At 45.6% G+C, this 27,999-nt stretch overlaps 1 protein-coding gene across 2 annotated transcripts in view; it reads right to left on the minus strand.

Moving 5' to 3' along the window:
* Positions 1-27,999, minus strand: part of SHROOM3 (shroom family member 3) — a 111,506-nt gene that overhangs the window by 72,146 nt on the left and 11,361 nt on the right. For both annotated transcript variants that reach the window (XM_059843538.1, XM_059843537.1), the window contains exon 2: positions 6,124-6,278. In XM_059843538.1, the coding sequence (XP_059699521.1) occupies positions 6,124-6,278 (155 nt within the window). The remainder of the gene's footprint in view (positions 1-6,123; positions 6,279-27,999) is intronic.

Genomic DNA, 27,999 nt, shown 5'->3' on the forward strand with positions numbered 1-27,999 from the left:
GCTTCAGCTGAGGGGTCAGTCTGTAACATCCCAGCAACCGTAGCACATCATGGTGGCTGGCATTTATTTCTTTCTAAGGCATTTGCCCACTGCTCCTATCAGTGACCTAAAAGCTTTTATTCAAAAATTGTATCTAGATCTCCCTTACATTTACTAAAACCCTATCATTCCTCAGCTAATTAAGTCCCAGACAGTAAGGATTTGCCAGTGATTTAAAAATTAAATTCTGTTCACCTCTCAACTGTCTGCCCCTTCCTAATGAGACAGGAACGGCAAACATTTCAATGAATGCATGGAAAGCTCCTCTATGAAAATGCTGATGCTTGAGCTGTTAAAGACTGGCCAGTTTGATCCAAGACACAAGGAAATGTTAAGGCCTTTCCTTACCTGGGCACAGGGTGTACAGGCCTTGGAAATCCCATCCAAACTGTGGGTGAGGCCCCTGGTGGGCTTTGGCTGGTCACACCTTTGGCATTACATGAGGAGCTGCAGACTCCAAGCAAAGGCTCATTTTTTTCTGTGATAAAAGGAAGCACTTTGAAAGAGCTGAGACACAAGGAGACATGAGTAGGGGCACGCTGGAGAGCCGAGCAGGAGATCACAACAAACAGAAACCAGCGCTAGACACAGACCACCCTGCCAGCCCTGGGATGCCAGCTTTGGCCTCTAAGCTGTCAGTTAAACATTCCATGTGCATGAAGCCCTCCTTTCTGCTGTTCCCTCAGCCATCAGCACTGAACAAACCCCAGCACACCGCAGAGCAGCTCTCTGGGAAGGCGCTGCTGCACTGCTGCGGAGCGGGGCGTGGGCCAGCGCCAATTCTCATTCATTTCATTCACAAAAACTTGGATTTATTCGATGCAATTTTTTGGCACGCTGTCAAATACGGCACAAAATTACATTAGTGTCATAAGAGGAAAGGATTAGTGGACAGACTTCTTTGAAGAATTGTGTTGGCACTTGTCTTTTTGTAAAAATGCCAGCAGCTTCCCCTCTCTCCAGGAATAGCCCATTTTCTCCTGGTCAATGAAGGAAATCACTGCTCAGTGAGGGTCTAAGCCAAAGCCTTTTGGAGTCTGTGGGAATCTTTCCACTGATTTCCATGGGCTTGAATCAGCTCTGAGCCGCAGATGTCAGCTGTGCTGACATCTTCCTCCCGCCCTTCCACACCTCCATAGGGTTGTTTATCAGGTGGAGTGCAAGACTTTTCTCCTGTATTTTTTCCTAAAGCCTCAGTTATAGTAATTTGCTGCCAAACCAAGAACAGCTCTGTAGCTATGGCGTGAGTGCAAGTATTCAGGATGTCTGGGTTTAATTCCTAATCTTGCCACTGTGTTTGAAGGAGTTGATTAGAACCAGATCTGTCTGAAAACACAGCACTGTGGCCCTGGGAGGCCCACACAGCCCAGCACCTTCTTGCTCCCGGCATCTCCCCCGGGTCTCATCGTTCGGGCAACGGGGCCAGGGATGTACCAAGAGAATTACCCAAATAACCCAAGTGATACAGGGAATCTGTAGGGAAGCATGAAAACAAACATGCAGATTATGGTCACAGCCAAGGATAAGCTTAATCCTTCCTTTTTAAACAGTTTTTTAAGCACAACAGGAAAAGGAGGATGTTTTCTGTCCCCACTCCTCTATTTGACTTGTATTTTTAGTCTGATGTTCTTTGAGAAGGAGAAGAATTGCAGGCACTGCTAAGGCTGAGGCAGACACAAACCACTACCACTGAAAACAGAAAATCAACCACCTTGAATGCTGATCTTCACTAGAATATTCTGTATACCACATAAATAATACCTGAACAGGCTTCTTGCAGTCACTGGTGTCAGAATGACTGGGTAAGTGCTAAGAGCACACATGGGCATCCTGAAGCAAGCAGTTTTGCTGTAAATCACAGCTAGTTTGAGATTTATGCTTTGTCCAGTCTCGGTGTCACCATCACATCCCAATCTTTGCTGGCCTGAGCCCTGGAAACAGCACCCTGGAAGAGATCTGCCGTGCCCTTGCACATTGGTATGGGCAGAGCAAGGGCCCAAAACCCTGTTAATTCTCTGCAGAACATTTGTCATTGCTGTTCCACCAGCAAATATTAATAGAGCTTTGCATTAATTAACCCAGCCTGAGGCTGGATCCCTCCGCAGGGCAAGAAGGACTGCACGGGCTGTGCCCTCTGCCCGCCCTGCAGCCCCAGTGCTGAGGAGTGGCCTGGCAGCAGGAGGCTTGGCTCGGGCGGTGTTTGTGCTGGAAAGGCTGCGTGGGACTTGTCCCCTGCGGCCCAGGGTCCCCTTGGTGGCACAGCCCCGAGTGGCACCACGCCTGGCTGCCCTAATTGCTGCAGTTACAGACACGCTGCATGTCCAGCCATGTAAACAGTGTGATGCTCCCGCAGCCATTCCTGCCCACTGACCTGTACAAAAGCCTATTTTTGGCAACTGCTCCAGGCCACTGTAGGGGCTGTAAAGCACACAGGGCCCTGCCGGTGGTTTGAGCCTTATCTTCAGCTGATGAAGGCATGCACAACACAATTAGATCAGACTGATACCACTGAAAAGGGTCTTTTTGTCATTGCATCCAACTCTGCTTGTATACTGCAGCTGGAGAGGAAGCAACAGAAAAAAAAACCTAGGTTGGAAATAATGATGTATTTCACAACAAACCAGCAAAGTCTCACTTCTTTTGTAGCTGTAGCTCTCAAATAGCTTTTTCTCCACCCGGTTAAAGATCAACTGAGTATCAAAACCTCTGTAGGCAGTTTGCTGAGGACAGTAAGCCAGCCTCCCTGCTACAAAATCCAGCAAACTGGTCTCTCCAGTTTCCCATTGTGATTCACACCGGCTGCTCCAAATGGGCAAACCCTGAGCAAAGCGACCTCCCCAGCATCAGCCTGTGAATTCCTCAGGCCTGATGAAACTGGTTGTTCTGGTGCCCATGGTGAGAGACATTTGTCGCCAGCAGTGATTGAGGCACACTGAGTCATCACTCCCTGGGCTGCGAGCAGCTCCTGCTCCAGCTGCTTCTGGCCTCAGCACGATGGAGTGTGAGTGTCAGCAAGGCCCCTCACAGCACACCAGCTGCAGGCCTGAGGTGTACAGGAATGAGCAAACACACATATATATCTGAGACCGTTGTCCTGGAAATGAATGGGCAAAAGCAGTGAGGATGGGCAGAGAGGCAGGACCTGGCTTTGGGAACAGCCTTTGAAACAAGGGAGATGTAGGCAGCTGTGCTAAAGAAGCAGAGAAAATGGAACATTTGAAAACTGTCACTGAGGGCTTCTGAGCTGGGGACAAAGCAAACAAAATGCAGCTAGAGAGCATCCATGAAAAAAACTGTTCAACATTTATCTCCCAAATAAAGATCCTCTTAGGGAATAGGCACAGGATTTACTTAACACTGGGGCTCATTAGGGCATTCTCTGCCTCTGCCCTACTATAAGTCTGTGAGCAAGGAAGCAGAAAGTGTATAAATTCACAGCTTCATGTCTCTCCTCCTGCAAGTCCCTCCCTGGGGACAGCAGGACATTTGCACAGGAGGGAGAGGCAGACTGTGGTCCTCATTACTAAATACTCTTGTGCTGGTCATGTGAGAGAGAAAATTTTTCTTGTTATTTATTGTAGCCTTTTATCTTGCCCTGAATTTTCCCTGATTTTGCCTTCACATTCCCTTCTTTGAAACTATTCCCACCTTGTCCCTCCATTACACTGATCAATCAAACTTGAGTTGATGAAGACTGATGATGACACATCCATCAGTTGTGACATTCCAAGGGAAGTACCACATCATTGCATCAGCCAGTCTGCAGACCTGCAAGGTGTTGTAACATCTACTTTTGCTTAGTAACACATGGAAAGGCTCACCCTTTAAGTACTAAAAGCTTACCTTTGTCCTGAAATAAAAGCCAAGGTTAAATAGCAATCTGAGTATGCTGTGTGAGCTATGGCACAATAGATCTGATTTTAAAACTGTGTGCTTTCTATCTGGTGTGATGGTTGGTGTCACCACCACACCATTAGAGAACTTCTGAGGTTTCCATTTGAAAAACAGACAGCTAAACCTTCCAAAACATGCTGACCTGGAACATGCTCTGCAGAGAGTCAGAACCACATACACCAAGCAAACTTTGCTGTTGTTTGTATATGACTTTTAAAGAGTAAAGTCCATGTTTGTGGGAGTTTGTGTTGCTCTGTAAGGAAGAGTTTCTGTGAATACTGAGAGCACTGATGAAAAATTACAGTCACAAACAGGTCAGGAAGTTTTCAAACTGCTGGTACTTGCAGCAAGCAACCCTAATGCATTTCAATTCAATCATTATGGCAAATTTACAAAAATAAGCACCACACGCATTTCAGAAATACTTTATTTTCAGATGATGTAGTAGTGCAAATCTCCAACCAACCAAACATGAACCTAGGTGGGAAGCAGGTTAGTGTTGCCTTTACCTGTCTAAATGGCTAAACTCATTCTGTCTGGGGTCAAGGTAATTTGCACCCCTTTCCTCTTTTCTCACCATTCTCCCCTGGAATCCTTACCTTCTAGAACTGGAGACAAAATCTCTTCTTCTACCCTGGCCAGTGTGCTGAGTGATGGAATGAATTCAGAGAAACTTGTGACCCACTGCCCACAGAGCAGTCAGGACCTCACATTTCCTGATTCTTGCTGCCTTCATGCCAGCACTGCATGGTCAGCTGGGACCGGGTCAAATTACCTGAAGGCTGAGCTCTTAGCTCTTAGTTGCAATTTTCCAGTTCTAAATTTATGGATTATCACTGAGTTTTAAATGTGCACAAAGGATTCAAAGTACCTTGGCAAGGGAATGGTATGTGAATGTAATACCTCTAAAAGTTAATGTGCTTGATCCTTCTATTGGTGATGAATGAAGCCATGAAAGACTTCCAACCAATATTTTTTCATGTTCACTATAGTAATCCAAACCAGAAAAACATCAAAACCCCTTGCATACTCTTTAAAGAGGGAAAATGGGGTGGAAAGGTGTTGGGAATACGAAAAATGCAGAGAAACTATTGCATTGCAAAGCAAACTGTTTCTGTTTCCACAGTTTTGCTAAGGTAGTGTGAATTAAACATTTTCTTTAGTCAGTGAATTAAACATTTTCTTCAGTCAGTACATTTGGATTACAATCTACATAGACTTCAAGAAAAAAACAAATCCAAAATGTATGTTTGGAAAACATTCAAATTGCAATGAACTCCTTTTGCAAATCCTCTCCCAATGGGTGTGCAAACCATGTAACAGCTCTGTATATGAATATTCAGGATTTGCTCAAGGTTACCTAAAGATGTTTTAGTTAAACAACCAAACAGAGTCAGCAGAAGCACAAAGTACAGCCCAGAGAGCAGGAGGGTGTCTGAGCTGGTCATAGCTGCCCAGCTTAGGCATCACTACTCAAATGTTACTCAGTTGTTCCAATTTAGTGACCCAAAATGACACCTTTTGTTTGAGTAATGACAACTCCCTAGCTGTGCTGATCTTTACCCAGACTCCTTTTTGCCTAAGTGTGGAGCTTGAGGACAGAGCACTCCATAAAGTGATACCAGCTATCACTTAACTGGCACAGAAAGAAACTGGACATGGCCACAGCAAAAGACACAGAGGTAGCATTTCTGTTAAGGTTTTAAAAAACCAAGCAACATAAATTCCAGACCCAAACATCTTTGATTCAAAATCCTCTATCACTCACCTGCAGAACACCAAACAGCTCCAATCTTGATGAGGCCAGTGGAAATCTTTCTGCTGCCACAGCAACAGTGACAACATGCAGCAAATAAGGCAAGAGCTATGTACAGAACTGTCACCCTTTGCCAGGGAGCCCCAGGCACACAGGAGGAAGATGAGACTACCTGTACATCACTGAACAGAGTGTCATGGGGCAGGGGAGCAGTGCAAGAGAAATGGGTGTTGTCACATATCAGTGACAAAGGAGCCCTAGAAATATTGGTGAAAGAACAAGCATTTGCCCTTGGGCTCATGCCTGTGTGCTCAAAACAAGGCTTGTGCTCAGATTAGGCCAAGCCACAGGCCTCCAGCTGGAGAAGTGAGGGGCATGGCTGGGTGGCCTGTGGGGCAGGAGGAAGGCAGAGAATGATTGTGACTCTTGCCTACCTGCGGACGACAAGCTTCAGCTTCTTGTAGGAGCCTTTCACCAGGGAGATGGCCTCTCTCCTGGAGCTGCTCAGCTCCACCTCGTTGATGTTCACCACTTCATCACCAGCCTGCAGCTTGGAAGGCAGGGAATCTGCCTTCCCTCCCTCTTCGATCTGCACAGGAGAGAAGGGAGAAAGTGAGATGTGCCTGACACGGTTTGGCTTTCACCTGCAGAGCTGAGCGTGTGTTTCTGTTCAAAGAATTGATCTACCAGCCCCAAACTCTGCTCTTGGATTAAAAAAACCCTTTGCCAGCCAGCTCACTCAAAGGCCTGTGCTTGCCACCCCTACATTTCATATAGAAGGGAGCCTGGAAGCAGCAGCCAGATGAGCTCTGCCAAGAAGCACTGTTTAGAATAAGCCTGAAAAGTCTTTGGTATTTGGAAGCAGTGAACTCCAGCAAAACAGCCATGGAACGCCTCTTGATAAGATCACCCAGGCACCAGCCCAAGGGCAAAGCCAGGATTAGAAGAGCTTGGATGTGATATTTTTTGTTCAAGCTCCCCTTTGGGATCCAGATGCCTGATGAACAACAGTTTATTTCTTACTGGCCAGCAGCAAAGCAGGAGCACTCAGGTGCAGGTAGTTAATGAAGTGCAGCATCTCTGTAGGGTTTTTCAGCTAGGGATATAAAGAAAGTAGATGATTATTTGAATTTTATGAGAAAGTAAGCAGTCTGCTCCAGGCTATGGAGTGGCAAAGCTAGAAGCAGAGTCCTAGGGCACTTCCCTCTGCTTTGTACGGCCCATCATGTATATGGCATAGTGACTCCCCATCCGTGTGCCAGCAGAAATACACTGAGTCTGGAAAGAAGTCAGTGACAAGGCAGAGGATAAGAAAATCTGGCCCAGGGTCTCAGAATTGCAGCCTCGTGCACTAATGCACTCTCTCTGCAAAGGGCCAGGTTAGGCACTGCAAATCCTGAGTTCCAGGAGACTGGAGAGTGCCACCAGCTCCAAGTGCAACTGATAACTACTTAGAGTGCAAAACCTGCCACCACAATATCTGTTTTTCAAAGCTCCCTGCAGTCCCTGCTCAACAGAGGCTGTGACCTGTGTCAGCAGATGCCACGGGACCCACGCTCCTGTGGAACATCTCCTGGCACAGCAGAAGTAGAAGCACTTCCTTGAGGCACTCACCTCCCCAGACATCCTGCTGAGACAAAGAGACGTGGCTGGATTGGTTCTGCCTCAGATCCAGGCAGGAAGGGCAGCTATGTGCAGGGGTGAGATTTCTGGAGCAGTGGAATTGCATGCATACTTCTGGAAGTTGCTTTTATTTCAAGTCAGGCCAAGTAGAGTGTAATTAGCCATGCCCCAGACATGTAACTCAGCACATGCAGACACACTGCCCAAGTTTTTACCAGGGCATTCATTTCGGTGTTGAATGGTGATTTCTCCCAGGCAAAGCTGGTCTGTTCCTCCTAACCAAGGAATTCCATCCCAGGTACCTTCTAAAATGTAAAATCTGACTTCCCCAAACATCAGCCAATAAAGTCTCCAAACCCCCTACAAAGGGAGGTAAAAATCATTGTCATTCATTTTACCAGGAAGTCGTTCCACTGATGAATGAGTTTTTTCTTTTCTTCTTAAGAATGGATAAAACCACAGGAATGAGCCTCCCCATAAAGAGCCTTGTATCACAATTACCAGGAAGGGTGAGAGATGAAACATTAGCCCTTGCTGCCAGTATAAATAAATAACAAACGAAAAATGCAGTATTGCTGAGGTTTATTGCTGCTGTAAAGCAGAACAGGTGGGTATCATTTCAATGAAATACAATAGTGGGGTACTAGGGGTTAGATTAACACGTGATATAGTCAACAGAAGGGATTTAATGTTTGGTTTTGCTTTATGTTACAGCATGTATACTGGAGAAAAGTCCTGCTTGGAAAAATATGTTTTGTAACAAATACCAGCTACTTCAAAGGCTGCGATACTCATCAGAGGCATTTGTATTCATTTGTGCCTAGATAAACCCCAACCTTGAAAAGATCAGCAGAATCTGTGCTTTATGATCTAACGATTCCAATTGTAATTATATATTTGAGGTGTTTCACTTCACAGGAACACTGTTTTAAGGTTCTCTTTACAACTACATGGGCTAGACCTTCCTTTTTCTCCTTTTGCAGTGAAAATGGACATTTGGATTCTTCCATATTCACCTTTATAAAGAATGTGAAATCAGACACTTTCAGGGAAGACTAAACCCTGCAATACTTCTGATAATGCTGATAACATTATTAACTGCTCTGAAAGAAATCTTTCTTCAAATCCTGATGCATTCCAGCTTATCCCTACGCCAAGGGCTCTTAAACTGCAGCCTGCAAGGCCAAGCAGGCAGCCAGAGTACCAGAGTGAAGGATGCCTTGAAGGAACGTTTGTTAGCATGCAAGTTACTCCAGAGGCTGAAAGTGAATTGCTTCGCTCCTGAATACTTAAACTGTCCATGAGCAAGACCTAAAACCAGATCCACATTCTGCCTTTGGAAGCTCTTGATGGCAGCACCAAACCTGTATTACTTATGGACTAAGAGAGAGTATAAATGGAGATGTGGACTGACATTTTATTGTTGACACAGTTCTCTCATCTATTACTAACCTGTTAGCATTCTCATCTCTCATCTACCCAGCTGGGGTTACTTGGATACAAATTCCTGACAGTTCCTGGAAGAAAACATTCACAATAGGCCTGTGACCTGGAACTACTGCTCAGAGAAGCAAAAAAGGCAAAAAACCTCATAAGGTTCCACCAAAAGTCCAGAAACAAGGCCTTGTCTCCCAAAGCAAAGCTCAGATGCTCCATGTCCATTCTTCATCTTTGCATGCCTCTGAAAATATTTGTGTTTAAGGAGTGGTGATATTTCCTGGGAAGGATTGAGTGTTTCAAACAAAGCAAGCTGCACTACACACACAAAGCTCTATCACAGTGTAAGAATTATCAACAAAGCAAACAAACCTCAACATGCAGGTAACCTGGTTAAATGAACACCTGCTTCACTGCACGAGGCTGCACAGAGCCCAGGATGGGATGTGCTGGAGGCACAGAGCCCAGGATGGGAGATGTATGCACACCATGCAGGCCACAGCAGCCAAATAACACCAGTTGGGGACCACCTCTGCCTGTGGCTCCCTGCTCTGACCAGCCTGACTCACCCTGTGCACCAGATCCTGAGTGAGTGGAAATGGGAAGGTGAGTTTTCCACCGTTCCCTAAATCCCCAGTGGATCTCAGTGCTGTCACTCAGCCAGGGCACTGCAGTCTCTGTTGTTTTCAGTGTGCAAGTGGAGCAGCCACAGCATTTCCAAAACCACCCTCAGTAATCACTTGTGGCAAAAATGTGATGGCCATAAGGTACAGGAGCTAGTGCAAGGTGCCAATCACTAAATAGCCAGCAAGACCTCTTATGGTTTATTTAAGCTGAGAAAAACAAGGTGAAATGCAGCCAGCAAACCTTGTGGGTGTAATGATTGTCACTCATCCATCAGGAGCAGGAGGAGCCAGTGGGAGCCAGCCAGGGACTGAAGTTTTTTTTTTTCCTTTTGGCTGAATTAGGCCAACTGCTCTGCCAAGTCAAGTTATGAGAGGTGACTCTGGCAAGTGTGGGATGGAGGAATACCTGAAAATCAGTCTGGCTTTGAACCTTTGGGGCTGGATTCAATGGCTGGTCTTACTACAGGTGCTGTGACCAGAGCCCCGGCAGTGCCAGGAGGGGAGAACAACCCCTTCTCCTTGAAATCAGCAGGATTATCTGTACAGCAAAACATGTCAATAACATAAAGACTCTTGTTTTCCATGCCTCAATTTCCTACATGAATGGAATGGACACAATTGTTCTACCTTGCTCTGTCCTGTCTAATTAATGTGTGAGTGCTCTGTGGGTGGTGATGATCCAGATCCTGGCTCTTATTCCAGATGTTTCTGCAAATCCCTAGCTCCCAGGCCCTGGTCCTGGGGAGAGTCCATGCCAATTAGAAACACACAACAGCAAAGTATCCCCTTCCAGAGGAGGTTCCAGACAGGATGGTTCCTACTTCTTGTGAAATCCCATCAAACATCTGTGAATCCAGCATGTCCCACACCTCTTCCTTTCTCCTGTTTATCACAAACCCACCTAGCCAATTCTGTCAGGCTCTTTTGGAAGGAGAGGACAAGGAGCTCCCTGCCAAGCTGGCTTCTCCCAAAATGGACCCACTTGAAAAGGCCTCCACAGTCTCCTCGAGCTGATGCAAACTCCAGTCCTGCCACTGTCTTTTCTGCAGTAAAGCCTTCCATGCCCACTGCCCTTTGCTGAAAATCCCAAAGGCCACCCCTAGTCCTACTTTGCATGAACATTCCAGACCATTTTCTTGCATTAGAGGAGGCTCCTTGTCACTCAATAGATCCTGCAGGAGACTTCAAACCCATGTATTCCCCCTTTTCTTGGCTTACTGTAAAAGCAAGAAGTTGCTTAAGCGGATCACCAAGGATACATAAGACTTACTACTGCTGCCTTTTGTTTGGCTCACTATGGTTACTGTAGGTTCAGAGAACACTGGCTAACTGAGAGCCTTTCTTGGTTATTTTAAAGAAGTTTTCTTTATTTATCCCTCTCTTCCTTTTCTTCTAGGAGCTTTTGTAAAAACAAATTCTCTGCAGCTCTTAAGATGGATTATTCCATCTTTGTGTCCTTTCTATGATGAATAGTACATGTGATTCTGAAGCTGCAAACTTACTTGCTTGAGTTTCTCAACAAAAAAGAGGATCACTCAAGCAATGATGTGTGCACACTGAATGCAGTTGCACAGGTGAGAGCAGAGCCATGCAGCAGGCTAGGACAGTTCCTGGGGTACACCTGGAGATGCCCTGGAAAAAACAGCAAGCCAGCAGAGCAGGCTGTTGACAGAAGCAGCAGCAAACTACTGCCCTTTTGGTGTCAGGTATTATAATGATGGGAAGAGAAGCATCACATATGAACCCCTGGAGGTGGCTGTTCAGAATTCCTGAGCTGCTGAAAAAGATTTTATAGGAACTGACAGGGTGAAAGAGGAAGCAATTTTCCCCCAAGAAGGAATAGAGAGAGAGGGAGCTTTCTCTGATGCAAGGAGTCCCTGGCTTTCCCAGGAGGAGCATTACAGAAAAATGTTCTCTGCTTTAGACGTCTTGTTTTCAAGTATTTTACTGGAACCATTTCCATTCTTTCCAGTGGTAAGATATGTTTTTGTTGAAACTGGGGTTCATCTCTTCACAAGGTCATCAGAAAATCTGATTGTATTCACTGCAAATTCAGCAGCCAAGGTTTTAGTCACGTTTCAAGGCCCAGACTGGAGCTTCAAACTGGGAAGACTGGGATGTTTCATTTGCCTGTCCACTATGAGGTGTAGCAGGGCCACACCAGACCACTTGTGCATTGCACCCAGTGCAGAACAGGGCACACATATTTGGCCTTGCTCAGAAAACTCACTGAGCTGCTGAATTGATGTGGGCTTTGTGTTGGAGATTTTTAATCCCCTGTGGAGTTCAGAGATGCTTCTCAAAACTCAAAAACAAAGTTGCAGAGCTGCTGAATGTCTCCAGAGGATATGCTGCTCCCCTCGTTCAACCTTAATGCCATGTCACAACTGGGGGGCAGTGACATGCAGCAGACAGAAATTCCTCCCCATTGTCCCCAACCTCTGTGTCAGCTGTGACAGAGCAGTTAAGACAATTCAATCAAGAAATAGTTAAGGCAAAGGTCTCCCCCTGGAGCCATGTCTCTGTTGGATTTCCCATCCCTAGTGCATACATGCATCTCGAGAGAATTCAGCTATTGCCATGCTAAGGAAAGAGTTTCCAAATTAGTTATTGTTTCATGCTGCAGCTGAGCAAGGAAGGCATTTTTTTCTCATAGTGTTCTGCATTGTTCTACAATAACATTTCTGCTCCCCAGTACAAAGCATAGTAGTGCGCAGACGAATTTATGCCACTAATTTAATCATACAAGGTTCATATTGAGTGAGAACTCAACTCTCAACTTCACCTTGAGAGGCTGAAGTTGATCAGTGGAAGAACAAGCTAAATTCCAGAGTTTTGAAGGGCTAGCAGTGCTCTGAAACCTTCCCAATGGTTTAAAGTAAATCTGTTCTTTAACACAGGCAAAAGAAGGCATTTTCTCCCACACTCAGCCTGAGCACGTGAATGAGCTCCCAGGATGTGAGTGCAAGTGGCACAGATGGTACAGTGGGCACCAAAGCTGCAATCCTGCTGCAGATATGCCAGTGGGATCCGTGCAGGAGGGATGCAAGTTACTGACAAGTGCTGAGGGTTCAAGGTCATTCCTAGGACTGCCCTGCAGGCCCCAACACTTCCACACCTTTCCATTTCCTGCGTGATTGTTTCCTGTCCTGCGAGCAAGGTTAATCTCAGCAGCCAGCCCCTCAGCAAAAAGTGGCAAGAAGTGAATGGAAAACAGATTGCTGGCCTGGGCTCCAAGAGATAAGGAGACATGTCTGGATGAGTTTGCATCTGACTCCTCTTGGTGACTCTAAATTCCTAAGCCGGTGGAGGAAAGAAGGCTTAGCTCTTAAGATAATTTTCCACCTTCTTAAGCACAAAACTGTTAGGCTCCCACAGAGATTTCTACATTTAAAAGAGGAAGGGGCAGGGAAAATCAAGTCTTCTTTCAACTAATGCACAAAGAAAGATGGGCCTGTGATGCAGCTTGGATTCAGGCCTTCAAGAAGCATCCAGGATCCATTCTGTAACAAGAGGCAAAACTAACAATACATTTTCTGCACCCCTCATCGATTATACAAGACAAGGAACTAATCTGTGTTTGCTGTGGGTAACGCCTTGAGCTGTATAAGGTCCCACATTTAGAGGCTTGGTACAAACACCTCATCATGGACAATTCCTGCTCCAAGCCCTCCAGGATCAACGGCAGCTTTGACAAACAGAGGGATGGGAAACAGATGTGGAAAAGCTGCGATGATCAAGCAGAGAGGCAGCACCAAAGTCAGCTCTCAGCTACACATGGGCGACATATGGACTGAACCTCCGGGCAGGGAGAAGAGCAGCTGCAGGACAGGGCAAAGCCAGCTGGTTCTCAGCCAGCATAAATCCATCACCACTGCCTCCTCCTGCCTTTCCCTCCTGTTGCTTACAGCCAACAGCAAGCAGGCAATGCAAGGAAGGACCAAGGTGCACCCGGGTTAGCTACAGAACAGCGATGCCAGTGCAGGTACAGAACAGTGTTTGCCCTTTGAGGGACCACTTTGTCCTGTTCTTCCTCTGCTTCCTGCTTCCAGCTCCAATCCCAGCCTGCAGAGCACACCCTGCCCATGCTCCTGGGAATCAGAGAGCCTTACTTCTCTGCTCACTGTTTGGTTTTTGCAAACAATCCATTCCAAGCATGCCACAGAGGGTATAGCACCAGGTGACACAAATACTGGGGCCTGGAGCACGTTAACTTGATCCTGTTTGGTCTGTGGCAATTATCGGCCGATATCAGCTCAAGGGGCTACAAGAACTCATTCCCTGTTCCTCTGTTGTAGCTGATACAGCTTGCCCCTCTCCAGAGCACACAAAGCCAGTGGCTGCACACGGCTGAGAGTTAATATTTGCTTTGCAAAGGGAGAGTTAAAAATAGATGTTTGCCAAAGAGTCTGCTGGAAAGGTCCTCTGCTCTGCCCCAAACACACCCAAAGATTCTTTTTTTTCACCCTGCTTTGCCATCCTGCCCCCAGCCTTACAGTCCTTCCTCACATTTCTCACAAGGTTTCAGTAATTAAAAACCCAGTCCCCACAACATTTTGACAGCAAGCCCATTACAGCCTAGGCAAAAGGCTGTCAAACTTGTGGCCACCCAGCATAGGAGACAGCACTGCCTCACAGCTGTGGAGTCCGTGGCACTCAGTGCTCCTCACTCAGTGCCACACATCTCTCAAAAATGGAGATGGGTCTGTGGAAGCAGCTGTAATTACTGAGGTAAGGTCTTGTTCAGGGACAGCCTAAACCCTATGAATCTTAGGATATGCAGTCAGTGGCATCCGCTGTTCCCTAATCCTTCCTACAGGCACTTGCACAGAGCACAAACACCATCCCCAAACAGCCCTTGGTGGTTGCAGCCTATCCCTCAAACAGTGGGATGCTATGGACTACCTATCCACTCACAAAAAAGTTAAAGGTGCAATAATTGGCCCCCCTCAAAATGTCCCCTTTGGCACTGAGTGCAATTGGATCAGTTTAGGAGCACGTCATTACTTTCTGCTGTGGACAGATTATTTGCTGTGCACTGCGTGGCCTTCTGTACCTTCTGCCCCCTCCCTCTGGCTGTCCTCACCATCTAGGAAAGCAGACCAGTTGGAGATGTGTCCTCAAAACTGGATTTGTTCCCTACTCCAAAGACAACTTTTCAGGGTTTGGGAAAGCCATCCCTAGCATCACAGGAACAGCCATAGAAGGAAATTCAGTCACTGCTTTAATCTCCTGGCTGCTCTAAAAACAAGGCACAAATGGCAATGTGTCCTTCTCTACAGGATGTTTAACCAGTTTTCCCAGACTTTTGTATTACTGTTTTTACACTTGCTTTTATGACCTATATTGCTGTAACCCCCCTGAGGCTTGACAGGGTGACCAGCTGCCAAGAGACTTGTTTGGGATTGTCTCATTTTGGGGTAACTGGAAAGTATTCCCAAGTAAGAAAATACAGCTGAGACATACACACCAGGGATAAGCTTGGAGGAGAAAGGAGACAATCAGCAGCTCTCAAAGGACAGTTGTCAAGGGTTTTTTTCATCACATGATTAGGCAGTGAACTTCCTGCCTTGGCATATTGCTCACATGGATTCAAAGCAGAAATGTCAAGAAAACCCACCCTGCAATCAGGTAATTCTATAAATTAGGTGAATCTAAAGCTATGGGATTTTCTGGCTATTGGAACAGGTAGTACTTATCTTTCCTGTAGACAGATCCTTGGCCCCAGCATGGCCAGTTACTGCTTTTGATGTTTGCCACTTCTCTTTCCCTTATTTCCCTTCCCCAATATTAACACTTCCATTATACCTATTATAAACAGCAATAATGATAGTAATGAAAACAGCAGTAATCATTCTCAAGAACTTTCCTTCCATTAGCTAATTTGGCCTTTCAACACCATGGGGAGATAGCAGGAAGTATTGTTCCTAAATTAGAGAGGAATAAAAACAGGAGCCACGTTTATGTGACTTTTCCAGGGTCGCAGAAAGCACCAGACAGCATTTCTGGAGCCACACTCTCTGCTCTGACTGAGGTGATGCTGTGCTGATGCCAAGCCAGATTCCTCACCTTTAATATTGCACCCATGTCCCCAGCACTGGGGCATTTTCTCTCACAGCCCTGTTCCCTTTCCTACAAGCAGGAGGAAGTGCTCTTGGATATCCTTCCATCATTATTTCTGGTTTCCCACTTGTCTCCAGAGGTTTAATTCTCTTCTGTTTGCTGTTGTCCTCTCCCTCATGATGCTATCATGTGCCTTTTTCTTTTTGCCTTTCTTTATCATGCTCTTCTTCCTCCCCGTGCCCAGTAATTCAGACCATTAACCACTAAACAGTCTATATCTGAGAGGAAATAAAAACAGGTCATGCAGCAGAGCTGTGCTTGATGAATCGACTGGAGCTCTTGCCAGGATTCAATAGCTGCTGAAGGGATTTAGGTATGCACTTCTCCCTGATTTTAATGAGAATCAGCCATCAACATTTGTAGTCACTCTTTGAAGATCAAAGCTTAGAGCAGCCAACAGCAAATAAAACTCAGTTGAACATTCAGAGAGGTGTCCTTCGGGGCAGGGGAGTTCGCTGGCATCCTTAGGGATGAGCAGGAAAAGACTTTCCAGAGGGAGCTGAGCCGGCTCACCCCAGCATCTTGACTCAGTGCCAGGTCACACCCCCTGCACAATGCCACAGCCAGAGCTCCCCTCGGACAGAGAATGGGCGGCAACAGCGCGCGGCTCAGGGCGGCGGTGCCGGGACAAAAGAGGAATTTCACGGTCCAAGCCATTGTCATCACATCACTCTTGGCAAACCCTTTCTTCATTTCCCCAGCCTTCTGTAATTATTAAAAGTTCTTCTCAAGTGAATTTAGTCTCCATGAAAGATGCCAGGCTCACAGCCCGGGAGATTCCTTTTCCTTGCCTACAGATCAGCTTGTCACCCCTCCTCCCTGCCACCTTCTTCCCAGTTTCTTTCGTCTCCAAGGAAGACTCGTCCTCTGAGATCTTAAGGGATGGTCAGCTCCACAGATCCAAGGGCAGCAGTTAGTTTTATAGAATGGGCATCTCTGTGCAGCAGGCTATCGAAATGGAAAAGAGCACGGGAACTGAAGCGCCTGTTCTTGCTCTGGCCGTGTGGATATCTTGAAGCGCTTCCTGGTCTTCCAGAGAGCAGGAGAGAGATGGAACAACACGTAGGATCTCCCTGTGAGGGAGATACCCAGCCCTGGCCGCTTCGGCCCTTCAGTCACTATCCCTGTCCTCTGCTGCCACCTCGCGGCTGCTCCACATTCAGGGGACAACTGCTTTTCCATGGAACTCATTTCTCAGTGGAAACAATTTTTCAGTTACTACTGGTAGTGTGAAAACACAGCAGGGCTGCACTTAAGCCACAGAAAATATCTGAAAGGTCCAGAGGCAGATGCTTGAATAAATTTTATTGTGTAGGAAAGCAAGAATAAGCTGTTTAAGGAGTGGTATTTACCTTATTCCTCAATTTAAATTCTGAAAACCCAGGCAGGCTCATCAGGAGATGCTGCAGTCCTCTGTCTACGTACAAAATGAGAGGAAAGGGGTCCTGACCCCTTCAGTTTGTCTGGCAAATACCTTTCAGTGCTTCCTGCTCTGCCAGAATGACTCTGAGGTCTCTTTTTCCTGATAGTATCATTGACCTTGTGGCTCAGAGCACATTTCCTATGAGTTTGTCCTGAAAGCACCTTATGCTGCTAAAAATTATTGAACATTCACGTTAATAAGCACTGAATTAATTTAGTTCGTGGTCAGTGTCAATTCTTTACCTACTGCCCAAAAGCCCCTGAAATCCCCTGTCCACATGTCAGCAAAAACGTCTTTAACCTGCATGGGAGGGTTTTTCACCAGCTCAAGAGAATGCTGGAGCAATCTGGAAACTAAGATGATAAGAGCAGGCTTAGCTAGTGATTAACAAGGCATTTCACAGCATTCTGGGAACTTTCTTGTTAATTTTATACTGCAGATATGGACATAATCCTGCAGAAACTGCCAGGGTGAGAGAAGAAAGGCATTTGTTCTCTTCTGCCTCTAGAACAGTCCCTTCAGATGTGGGTGACACAGACAGGTGCTCCCTAAAGCCACTCTCACAGTCACATGCAGCACCTATCCCTCTCTCTGTGCCTGAAGCCTCTGAAGTAGCCACATCCTGCTTGGAAATGTCTTATCCACACATTTTAGGGAGGGGGATTTATACCTGCATTTCCAAGCTTATTCATTTACCAAGCCAAACACTTTTTGGCAAAACTATTTTTAGCTGCAGTAGACACACAGATTAATTCAGCTGCAGTTCAGGTTGAGGCAGGTCCAAGTTTCCAGAGCTGTCAGGTGCCACAGAGATGGATGAGGTAAACAGACCCGTAAAAACACCAGGCACATTGCCTGCTGTCTTCCTCTTTCCTGCTTGCTTTGGATTTACACCTTGCCCTGCATCTCCAGGATGATGGGTAAATTCCTTTCTAGAGGAAGGCTTTCAACTTATTGTTTGACCATATTGTGCCAGGGACAAGTCCCACACAAGCACTGCAAACACAAATTGAACACACACATTCCCTTCCTGCCTTCTCCTCCACTTGGCCCCATTTCCTGATTTCTCACAGTTCTCTTCATGTTTGTTTGGGGTTTTTTTGCTGCTCTTCTGTTTCCAAAAATGTCATTGAAAATAAACTGACAGGACCAACAGCTCCGAGGTTCCCACCAACCAGGGCAATGTGAAATGATGTGTTCGGCTCTCGGCAGCGAAAGGCCCTCGATGTCAGGAAAGAATTGGATTACAAAGATTCCATACTCCAGTTTTATATCTGACTCAAAGTGAGCCCTAACTCCTGCATCACGTGAAGGCCATTTGGCTTGCTGGCCTCCTCTCTTCTTGCACGTAGTGCCAGGTTCTGGAGGTATTGTTAGAGACACATGGTGATGATGAATCTGGGTAAAAGGAGCCCTTCTGTTTTCTTAGCTTCAACCTTAAGCATTGAAAAATCATGTTCCTGCCTCACGCTGTTTACACAATGCACTGCAAGCTTTACCCTTGCATCCCAGGCTGGGAGGAGGAAGGAGAGGAGCAGGAGCAACTAGAAAGGAAGGGAATACGCCTGCTAAAGCCAGCCACTACACAGAGGCCAAACAGCATTTCTTTACTTGCTGTAGCTCCGGGGGATAAGGCAGCAGGCACATGCTTTTATAAGCTGAATTATACATTAATGAAAATCCCAGGACATTCCTGAAAGAGTGGAGGCATTAGTGGCAGCTGGGATGCTGGCCAAATTCCAGTGAAGGTAACTACACTGTTTCCCCATGGTCTCCTGGCCACTTCAGTGAATGCACTCAATTGTTTCAGCTCCAAGAGGTTCTGCAGAATCTCTGGGATGTACAGCTCTCTGGGACAACATTCTCACTTGAGGAATCTTGGTGGAATTTAAAAATAGGTCCTGTGAATGATGGCAATGTCCTTTCTGGCAAACAATTTTGCAACAACAGGTTTGAGACAAGCAAGCTGCAGAAAACTTGAATATTGCGTAAAAGTTCCAAGAGGAAAGAACAAAAAGTTCACTGAAACCTCAAAGTAGAAATACCGTGGCAGACACTGCTCTGTTTGGAATTAGTTGTACTAATATCCTTCCAGGGATTTGACCAGGCATTGCTAAATTTAATATATGCCTTTTCCATTTCATGGGGTTTGGATGAAGCCCAGACAGAAATGTTACTGATAGGTAAGGCTTTATAAAGGGAAGGCCTGTTACTAAGGCTAAGGAGAAGGGAGCTGTGGGAGAGTGACTCAGATGGAATAGAGGGATGTGAGAGACATTCTGACTGCCTTCTGTGTGTCCACATCGTGGTATATGATGGTTGGTTCACTTGGGCTTGTTGTGCCTTAAAACTGCATGAGCTGGCATGGTTTTGGCAATAAAGAGCCCTCCTTTGCATTGCCTGGGGTCCCTGCGTTGCTCAGTATCGCAACACAGAAGGATTTTTCAGGGAAGATGTCCCTCTGTAAGAGGGCTTGGAATGAATATTTCCTTTGCTATGGCTACAGATGGCCAGCAGCAACCCGTCCTCCAGGCTTCCAAATCATTAAAGGTACTCTCTGAGGAAGTGTCTTTATGTGAGCTGGTGAAAAGCAAGCACTGCCTTTTCTGTATCAAAGCAGACTGCAGTGAACTTGTGAAAAGCTTGGATGAGCTTTGAAGGCCAGCTCACGTTCGAAGGGCCTGGCAGGAGATTTCCACTGGGAAACGGGACAACAAACCTTAAGGCTGCAAGTATGAGTTTCCAGCTGTCCCAGCAGAGACTTTGGGGAACACTGATATTGAACTGCTGCTGTTTGCTCTCACCCTTGCCAACATAATAATTTAAAATGTACAGTACCCTTTGAAAAGCCGCACAGAGCATCAGTTCCAGTAAAATCCCAGCATCTGTTCCTCAAACTGAATTAGCAACAGAGCCAGCCGACTCTTTTAGTTGAATCTCCCTTTTGCTGACAGGACAGACCCCCAGATTTGAACAAAGCCTGAGCAGTTTGATTGCTTCCTGCATTCTGGTCCTTACTGAGGTCAGGATTAATGCCTTCATTGCATGGAGAGACAAAATACCAAGTACAACATCAGCACAGTGATCACGGTGGCCCCTTGACTGTTTCTGTTGCATCCTAGAGATCCCTGTTAAATTGCAGATGTAACTCTGTGCTGGTGTTTGTCTTCAGAGCTAAACAGTATGCAATGGAGGGATGGAGTCCCTCCTCTCTACTTGCCACTGGCATTGTCACAAGAACTGCTAATCCTGGATGTCCATCTGTGGGGGAGCTGGTTTCAATCACTGATAAATCTATAAACCCCAGAAGCCAGCCATGGCTTTCAGAGGAGGCCAGGTGACAGAGGCCAGTGCATGATCTCAGCGATGTTTTCCACCCAGCCATCCCTGTCCTGACTGATTAACTGAGAGGGAACTGAAGGAGCAGCATGCAGTACTTAGCTAATTACACTGCCCGAGGTCTTTTGTCCTGCTGCTGCTGGATCGCCTCAATTGATTCTTTCAGGCCCTAAACAGCTTTGTGGGCTGCATGCCTGGGCAGAATAAGGTCTTTTGTCATACTTTAATGAACGAAAATGTTTTAAATCCTCTCCTTCTCCCTCCACTCCAAGTAGCAGCAAGGGTAACCCTGGTGCAAGACAGATGTGTGTCTGTCACCATGAACATTCTCCTCCTGCAAGGCTGTGGGAGCTTACAAGCTTCCCAGCCTCAGCTATCCTCCTATCTACCCAAGGTATCTATTGCCACCTCCATCCCCATGGACTACGGGGGATCTAAGTCTTGGAAGACTTTTAGAATACAGCTAAAAATGTTTTAAATGTGTGAACATTCAGCACGATAACACAGGTTCATGAGTCATTAATTCCTGCATAAACCAACCTGAAACTTTTCTTTTTTGAGGGAAAAAGAATTAGAAATAAAAATTCCAGCTACTGGCGATGTGTTTTTTGTAGTTCAACTGAAAACACTTAATATTCCATTTAAAACATGGGATTGGCAGCATTCCAGCGAAGATCTCCACAAAATGTCTCCTAGTCAGTTAATCTAATAAACTTCCTCATATAATGAACACTTTCTCAGCATTGTCCAGAGTCATTAATCCTGGCACAGCCTCCCAAAGTACAGTAGTAAAACACGGATGTCATGACCGAGCTATGAGCTGACCGTGCTGCGCTCTACGTGCCCATTCTCCAGAGCTGGTTATTTTTCAGCTGGCTGAGTTTTAGATGTGAATTAAAGTGATTAATAAATGAAAAGGCTCTTATCATCCATTCCTGTGCTCACAGTCCCTGAACAATTTTGCCCTTCCACTTGCCAATGAAGCCGTAATAGCTCACAACATATGTTTCATCACTTCATGGTCAAAACTCTTAATCTGAGTAATAAGGGCAAAGCTCATTCCTTTCTCCAAAGGAATGGATGTGGGCAAGGAGAGAACACCTTGGGACTAACAAGCAGTCGTTAACCCACCGTGATCAGAAAATAAAGGCGTGCTGCTCTTTTGAGACTGCTGTTTACACTGAATGGGCTCCACGTCAGATTTGTTCCCTTGGAGTTCACGTAAGTTGGTTCCAGTGCCAGCTTGGCGTGTCTGAAACGCTAATTGTCTTGTTTCCATTTCACACATCATCATCACAGTAACATTTCTGGAACTGGGAGACAAATGCCAGTTTGACTGGAAGGCAGACTGAAACACAGCCAGAGAACCTGCAGGTTTAGTGCAATTCCAAAAATGGCTTCTCAGCAGCCCAGTAAAAAAAGTAAAACACTGGCAAAATTGCAGCCCTATGCTTTGTTTAAAAACTGCTGTTTCAAACAAGGGCTTTCACTGAAATGCTCACAAATGTTTAGCTGTCTGCTTGTACCTCATAGTCCCATAAAAGCTTGTTTCATTCAGGAAGAAATCAATAAAAGCCCAGGTCCCCAAATGCACACAGGTGAAATCCATTTGGAGTTAAGTACCAAAGCATGACACGTCAATACAATTCTTTGCAGATTTTAAAATACTATTTTTGAAAACAGAATTGGACTATTTGATTGACAATAAATGAATAAATGCACACAGATAACAAAATGTGATAGGAAAATGCATTAAAGCAGTTAACACAACATTTCCCTTATCAATCCAAAAACACAGACCAAATTCTAATATCTACTGGCCTGACATGGTCTAGCTCCATCACCTCAGCAGAAGGTTTAGAAATTGGGCACAGGATTCATGTAGACAGTTCACTGTGTGCAGAGAATGAAAGCCATGAAATAGATAGAGTCAAGCTCCCCAAAAGATTTTTGTCTAATACCCTCCATTACGCAGATTTTCCTACTGTGGAAATACATCCATAGTGGAGTTTAGAAACTTCCAGGTTTGAAACCTTTTTTCCAACACAGCAAGTATCCAGCCTGCTGCCTAATCAGACTCTTCTGAGATCCCTTCCAATCTCACAAGCAAACATGGAAGTGGCTGATCTTGAAGCAAATGTCTGCCAACAGATATTTCTTCCTTCTCTTTTGGGGGCATGACGAGAAGTGTTCTTCATGCTTTCCTGAGGAGTACGCTCTGAACAAAACCTGTGTGCCTTGCTATTTGGGCAACACAAGGACTGAACAACCTGATGCATTTGTAAAAGTTTTTCTGCATTTTTTTCCTTGTCTCCTTCTCTTCAAAATGTCAGTTCAGCAGCTTAATGTCCTGCTGAAGCAGCACATGAAATTCTGTTCCAAGATGCTGAACACTGTACCTGAGCTTTATGCCTAACCCTGCCTACCTGAATTCCTGAGACTTTTCCTTGTGACAGAGCAATATGCCTAAGTAATTCATTTTGTACCTTAGGGACACATTATTCACTCCAGTCAAAGAAAAACACAGGGCAATTTCTCAGCTGAGATTCTGGTGCTGTTCCAGTATGACAAATGGGTTTATTTACATCAGCTAAAGCACTGGCCTCTGGAAATCTTTGCTCCATGCATTATATCTGGTGATTCTGATGAATCAAGGAGCTTACTTGGGAATGATGGAGAAGGCAATATTGAACCAGGACCTAAGAAAGAGGTCCCATGGCTCTTCAGCATCATAAAAGTTTCTCTACAGAACTCAAAGAAAAAAGGCCATCATAATTTATTTCCTAAGCCCTGGCCACTCTGTCCTATCAAAGATCCCCTCTCCGTAGCTCAGGCACTGCACTCACTTCTCTTTCTCCCATCAGTAGCTAATTCCAAGTCCAGTTGGGTCCTGGAAAAAGCAGGGGACGTGGGAAGCAAAGGAGTATCAAGGCAGGAGAGAGGATATTTCCCCTGCTGCTGGGAGAGAAGCGGCCCAGATAAAAAAAGTTGTTCTTTGATGCCATAGCACAGACTTGGGATATTGGCCAAGGCCCAAGGGCTGTCCTTGGATGACTTTGCTGTCATGTCTCCATTTCTCCAGGCAGATAATAATGCTCATCCATGACACTTAAACAGCCAGAACCAAACTCTGCTTCAGTTACATCAGGGCACAGCAGAGGAAACACTGCTGACACCTCACTCACTCTTTTCAGGTTTACCACAGGAAATTCCACGAGCAGATTCCCACCCTGATGGTTCATCACATTCCTCACAGAGGCACCCAAGGGTATTTCTTCTAAGCCCTTGTTGTGCAACACCCCAAAAAGCCCTTTGTGTCCATCTTATTCTCATGGCCCACCACCTAAACCTGTGTTATGTGTCTGCTCTTCCTGTGTGCCAGCAGGAAGACCTCAAACGGCCCCAAAAACAGAAGTTAGGTGAAAGAGGGCACAGGTGAGGCCTGAGGTAGGACTGGATTGTAAGCAGCAGCTCCTTGGTCCTGCTGCAGGGCTTGAAGCACCCTGCTTTCCTCACTGCCCAGGAATGAAAATGCCCAAAGGCACAGTGCAGAAAGGATCAGGCCTGTAAGCTGGTTTCATTTTATTATTTGCTCCTAATCTCCAGTCAGTTCCCTACGCAGGTTGTGAAGTATCGATCACCCCACAGCAAAAGCTTCCAATGAACAATGGATCTGTGGTTAATGAGTCCCAGGAACTCCTCTCACCTCGCTCCAGCCCCTGGGGTGAGAAAGTTAAGTGCTCCTCTGCAAGCTCAAGTGACTGCTCACCATTTCCTTAATATTCCATCTCTTTGTGTTTTGCAGTTTGCCTTCTGCTGAGCTAATGTTTATTTTTCCAGAGAGCAGTTATTGTGGTAAACTGATATCAGACCAGCAGTGTGGGAAATAAGATTTCACCTCCTGTACTTCAACACTTCATCCAGGAAGGCAAAGAGAAGACTAGTGCAGTGGTGATGGCGGTCACTCCTTGAAGCTTACTGGGTCTCTCTCACCCGTGATTTTCCATGATTTAGATTGTGTGCTTTTTTCTAATGGAGAAGATATCACATTCCCCTCATTTCAGTATGAAAACCTCTTGGGCACATCAGCATCTGCTGCTGTTGTCTAGGTATTGGGACACCAAGACCTCAAGGAATATGATTCTTTCCTGTTTGTTCATTTTAATCACACCCTAGAGCGTGTTTTACTTTACCCACATAGGTAATATTAGAGAAAATCATGGGACTTCTGAGCTGAGAATGGACTAGGCCCCATTTGTGTGTTTGTAGACCTGTGCTATTCAAAACTGTGCAAGAAAAAATGTCCTTTTACTTTTGCAATTGTGGAGAGCAGATGATTCTTTATGGAAAATACAACTCTCTTAGAAGGTTTTCTATTCTAATCTTGCTGACTAATCTTTCTTCTTCTAAAGTTTTAATCTTGCTTAAGGAATAAATGTGTGATATTGTGTTAGAAAAGCCAATCAACTGCTCAGGCTTTAGCTGGGAAGTAATGTGAGTTCCCCTTTGTACAAGCTCCTCTCAAATGTGATTGTTTCCCCAGTGTCAAATTCCATGGATTTTAGCAGCTGAATGGGTACAAAATTTGACATGGTCAGAAACGTGTGCTTATAAAAACTTATTACCGTTGAATAGCCGGTGCATTCTTGGTGCACTCATGCGCAAAGCGCCCTTGCAGAGGCCCGCCTGGCAGCACCTCTGGGCCTCATTAGCACACACACGCACCCATCCCGGGCTGGCTCAAACGCCGGCCCGCCTGTTCCCATGTGCCGCGGGCAGGGGACGCGTGAGGCTGCGCGCAGCCGGCGCCCCCGGGCAGCAGCTGTCCTCACTTAACCCGGGCTGGCCCGGCCGGAGCAAGGCCCGCGGGTGAGGCAGCTCCCGGGGCCGAGAGCTCACGTGCTGGGAATTACAGCCAGAGACACGCTGAGCTGAGAACGAGGTGGGCACGAACAGCAAGCCTCTGACCTTCCAGGTGACATGTTGCTCGAGGGTTGTGCTGGGCACCAGCACACAGGTAGCTGCCATCTCCACAACATGTTCCACCAGGCCAGTAAAGTCCAGCAAGGTGTGGCAAGCTACAGGCACATTTGGATGCGTGGGTCACTGTAACCCAAACCTATGGCTCCCATGCAAATGGAGCCTACAGGGTATATCTATTTCACAATCAATCACCCAGTGGTTGGGTTGGAAAGGGCCATAAAGACCATGTAGTTTCACTCTCCTGCCATGGGCAGGGACACCTTCCACTATTCCAAGTTGCTCCAAGCCCTGTCCAGCCCAGCCTTAGACACCTGCAGGATGCACAAAGCCAGTGGCTCACACTGCACACAAGTACTAGGTCCATGTGCATATGCCAGCTTTAAGGAAAGCTGCCTCACCCTCACAAGCTGCTCTACTGCCAAGGCCTTACACTACCAAAACCTCTTTGCCTGGATTAGTGCTATCCCTAGACTTCGAGACAAATCTCACAAGTTATTTGGAATAGTTGAAATAACGAGGTTTGGGCAGCCTGGGCTGTGTGGGGAGGTTAAGCACAGATGCTGAGCGTGCAGTGCCTCCTTCCTGGCCTTACCCAGCTCCACACAAGCTTCTGCTTAGAGGCCAGCTTTCTAGCTCAGGCAGAGGGAACACCAGTCCCCCTGACACACCTGGGCGGGATGGTCACCACAGGATGACTCTCCCTGCCTCTCTGCACGGCAGCATTCACGGGCAAAGGGCCACAGTATCCCCTCGGGGTGGAAAGGCATTACGGGTGAGAGCTCTGGGTGTGAATAAATAAGAGCAGTTGCCAACAGGGAACTTGAGTGAGAAAGCCAGATTTTTTTATGGGTGGTCAAATAAGGACCGGGGAAACCTCCCTGAACACTGAGTGCTCCTACAAATCCAGTTCTCATCTACTTTACTTTAAAGACTGCTCAACAACTTTTCTAATGCCTATGTGACTTAATTAAGTTAAGGTGATTAAATCCAATTGGTGTCATGTTAATAGTGAAAACACTTCCCAACACACACTGATTCTGATAAGATATTCATAAAAAGCAAACAGCCTGAAGGTCACTATTTTTAAAACAAAAAGGTACAATTTTTCAATTTGAATGAGTGTGTCATTATTTGATTTGATTTAATTTGATTTGATTTTAGTAGCTGAAGCTATCTCTGGGAATTGTCAAAACTAAAAATGTTATTGAAACAAACCATCTGAAACAAGTGCAAATATTTTTTTAACATCCAGTGATCTGAAAATCCATTTTTCAGTCAGCTCCAGCTATTAATAATAATAAAGGAAAATATCTTTCTCCATTAGAAATATGACATGCACAGGAATAATATCCAGTGATATCATCACAGCCATTCCTTTATGAAAATTCCACCTCACTACCTAAGTTTTCCTAGGAGCTTAAGATATCCCTTGTACTATTAAGAAAAGGTCTTAAAGGGGGATTCTGGCAAGGTTCAGCTCCATTTCACCAGAAGACAAAAGGTCAAAATAAGCCCCAAAGATAATAAGGAGTGTCATTCATAGGTGGGATGAGAGCTAAGTTACTCCACATTCAAGCAGAGCTTTAGTTTAAAAGACAAGAGTGGGGTATCCTTATTTAACTATAGCGATTCCAGTGGCAGGAACAAGGCTGCTTCCACATGCAGGTTAAACGCAGTGAGGGGTGTTGATCCCTAAAAGGCATGGAAGCAGGAATAACTTTCAAGGGTTGAAACTTTTAGCTTTGACATTTTTAAAGTAGAATACTTCAGGTTTGGTCGTGGTGATCATTTTCATTTCAAAGTTCACCTGCATTTATTATACAGGGTCAAACAAAACTTGTCAGTTCAGCACCGGTCTCTCATTTTTCCTATTCTTTCCATCTTGCCATGATTTTGTTTCAGGGTCCACAAGAACCAGTCTCTTTATACAGACCACCAAACCAAGAATATTACATAGTTCTATGTTCTTTAAGCTTTCCATGTATTAAAAATTAGTACGTGGTCAATATGCTGTGAGTAAATAAAAACTGTAAATACAAGTGAACAACCAAACTCCTGACACTGCCTGCTCCAAATGCACATCTCCTCCTACACTGCCCCCAAGCCAGCAACACACATACATCCAGATATTCAGAAAGAGAAAAGGAATTTCATAAGGCCCCAGGCCAAGAAAATTCCTCCTCTGTTCTCCTCCTGACCAGGATCTTTCAGTTTCCAGCATTTTTCTTCCTGGCCGCTGTTAGTTTTGGCAAGAGCAGTAATACCACTAAGAAGTTACAGACCCTCTGTTCCATTCCAAAACCAATTTAGCTAACTTAAACCAGCAAAAAAAAAAAAAACCAACCCACACCTTCTTATCAGATGGAATTTCCACTAGTGCCTGAGGGACAGAGGAAATCAGAAAGCATACTACAACCCAGCAGGAAATATTTCTGACCATGATTAATGCTTCCTTTAGCAGTGCAACAGAATCTTTGCAGATCTTTGGGGATCCTTGGAAGAATTCCATTTACCACTCTCCTGGCCATATTTTCCTGTGAAAACCTTATTACACAACAGAAGCATTAACGGATTCAGAGTAAAATAAGAAAAGATGTATTATCCTAAAGATTTGGAGAACAGGGAGAGAAGAAGTTAAGAAAGGCACACAGGGTTTTCCTTTCACTCCATGTGATTATGTTGTGATAATGCCTGCTACAGACCTGTCCATCACTCGTGGACTCAGGTCAGAGAAGCTCTCTGACCCGACCAGCTGG

Source organism: Haemorhous mexicanus, chromosome 4 (genome assembly GCF_027477595.1).
Source record: "Haemorhous mexicanus isolate bHaeMex1 chromosome 4, bHaeMex1.pri, whole genome shotgun sequence".
NCBI classification, from domain to species: Eukaryota; Metazoa; Chordata; class Aves; order Passeriformes; family Fringillidae; genus Haemorhous; species Haemorhous mexicanus.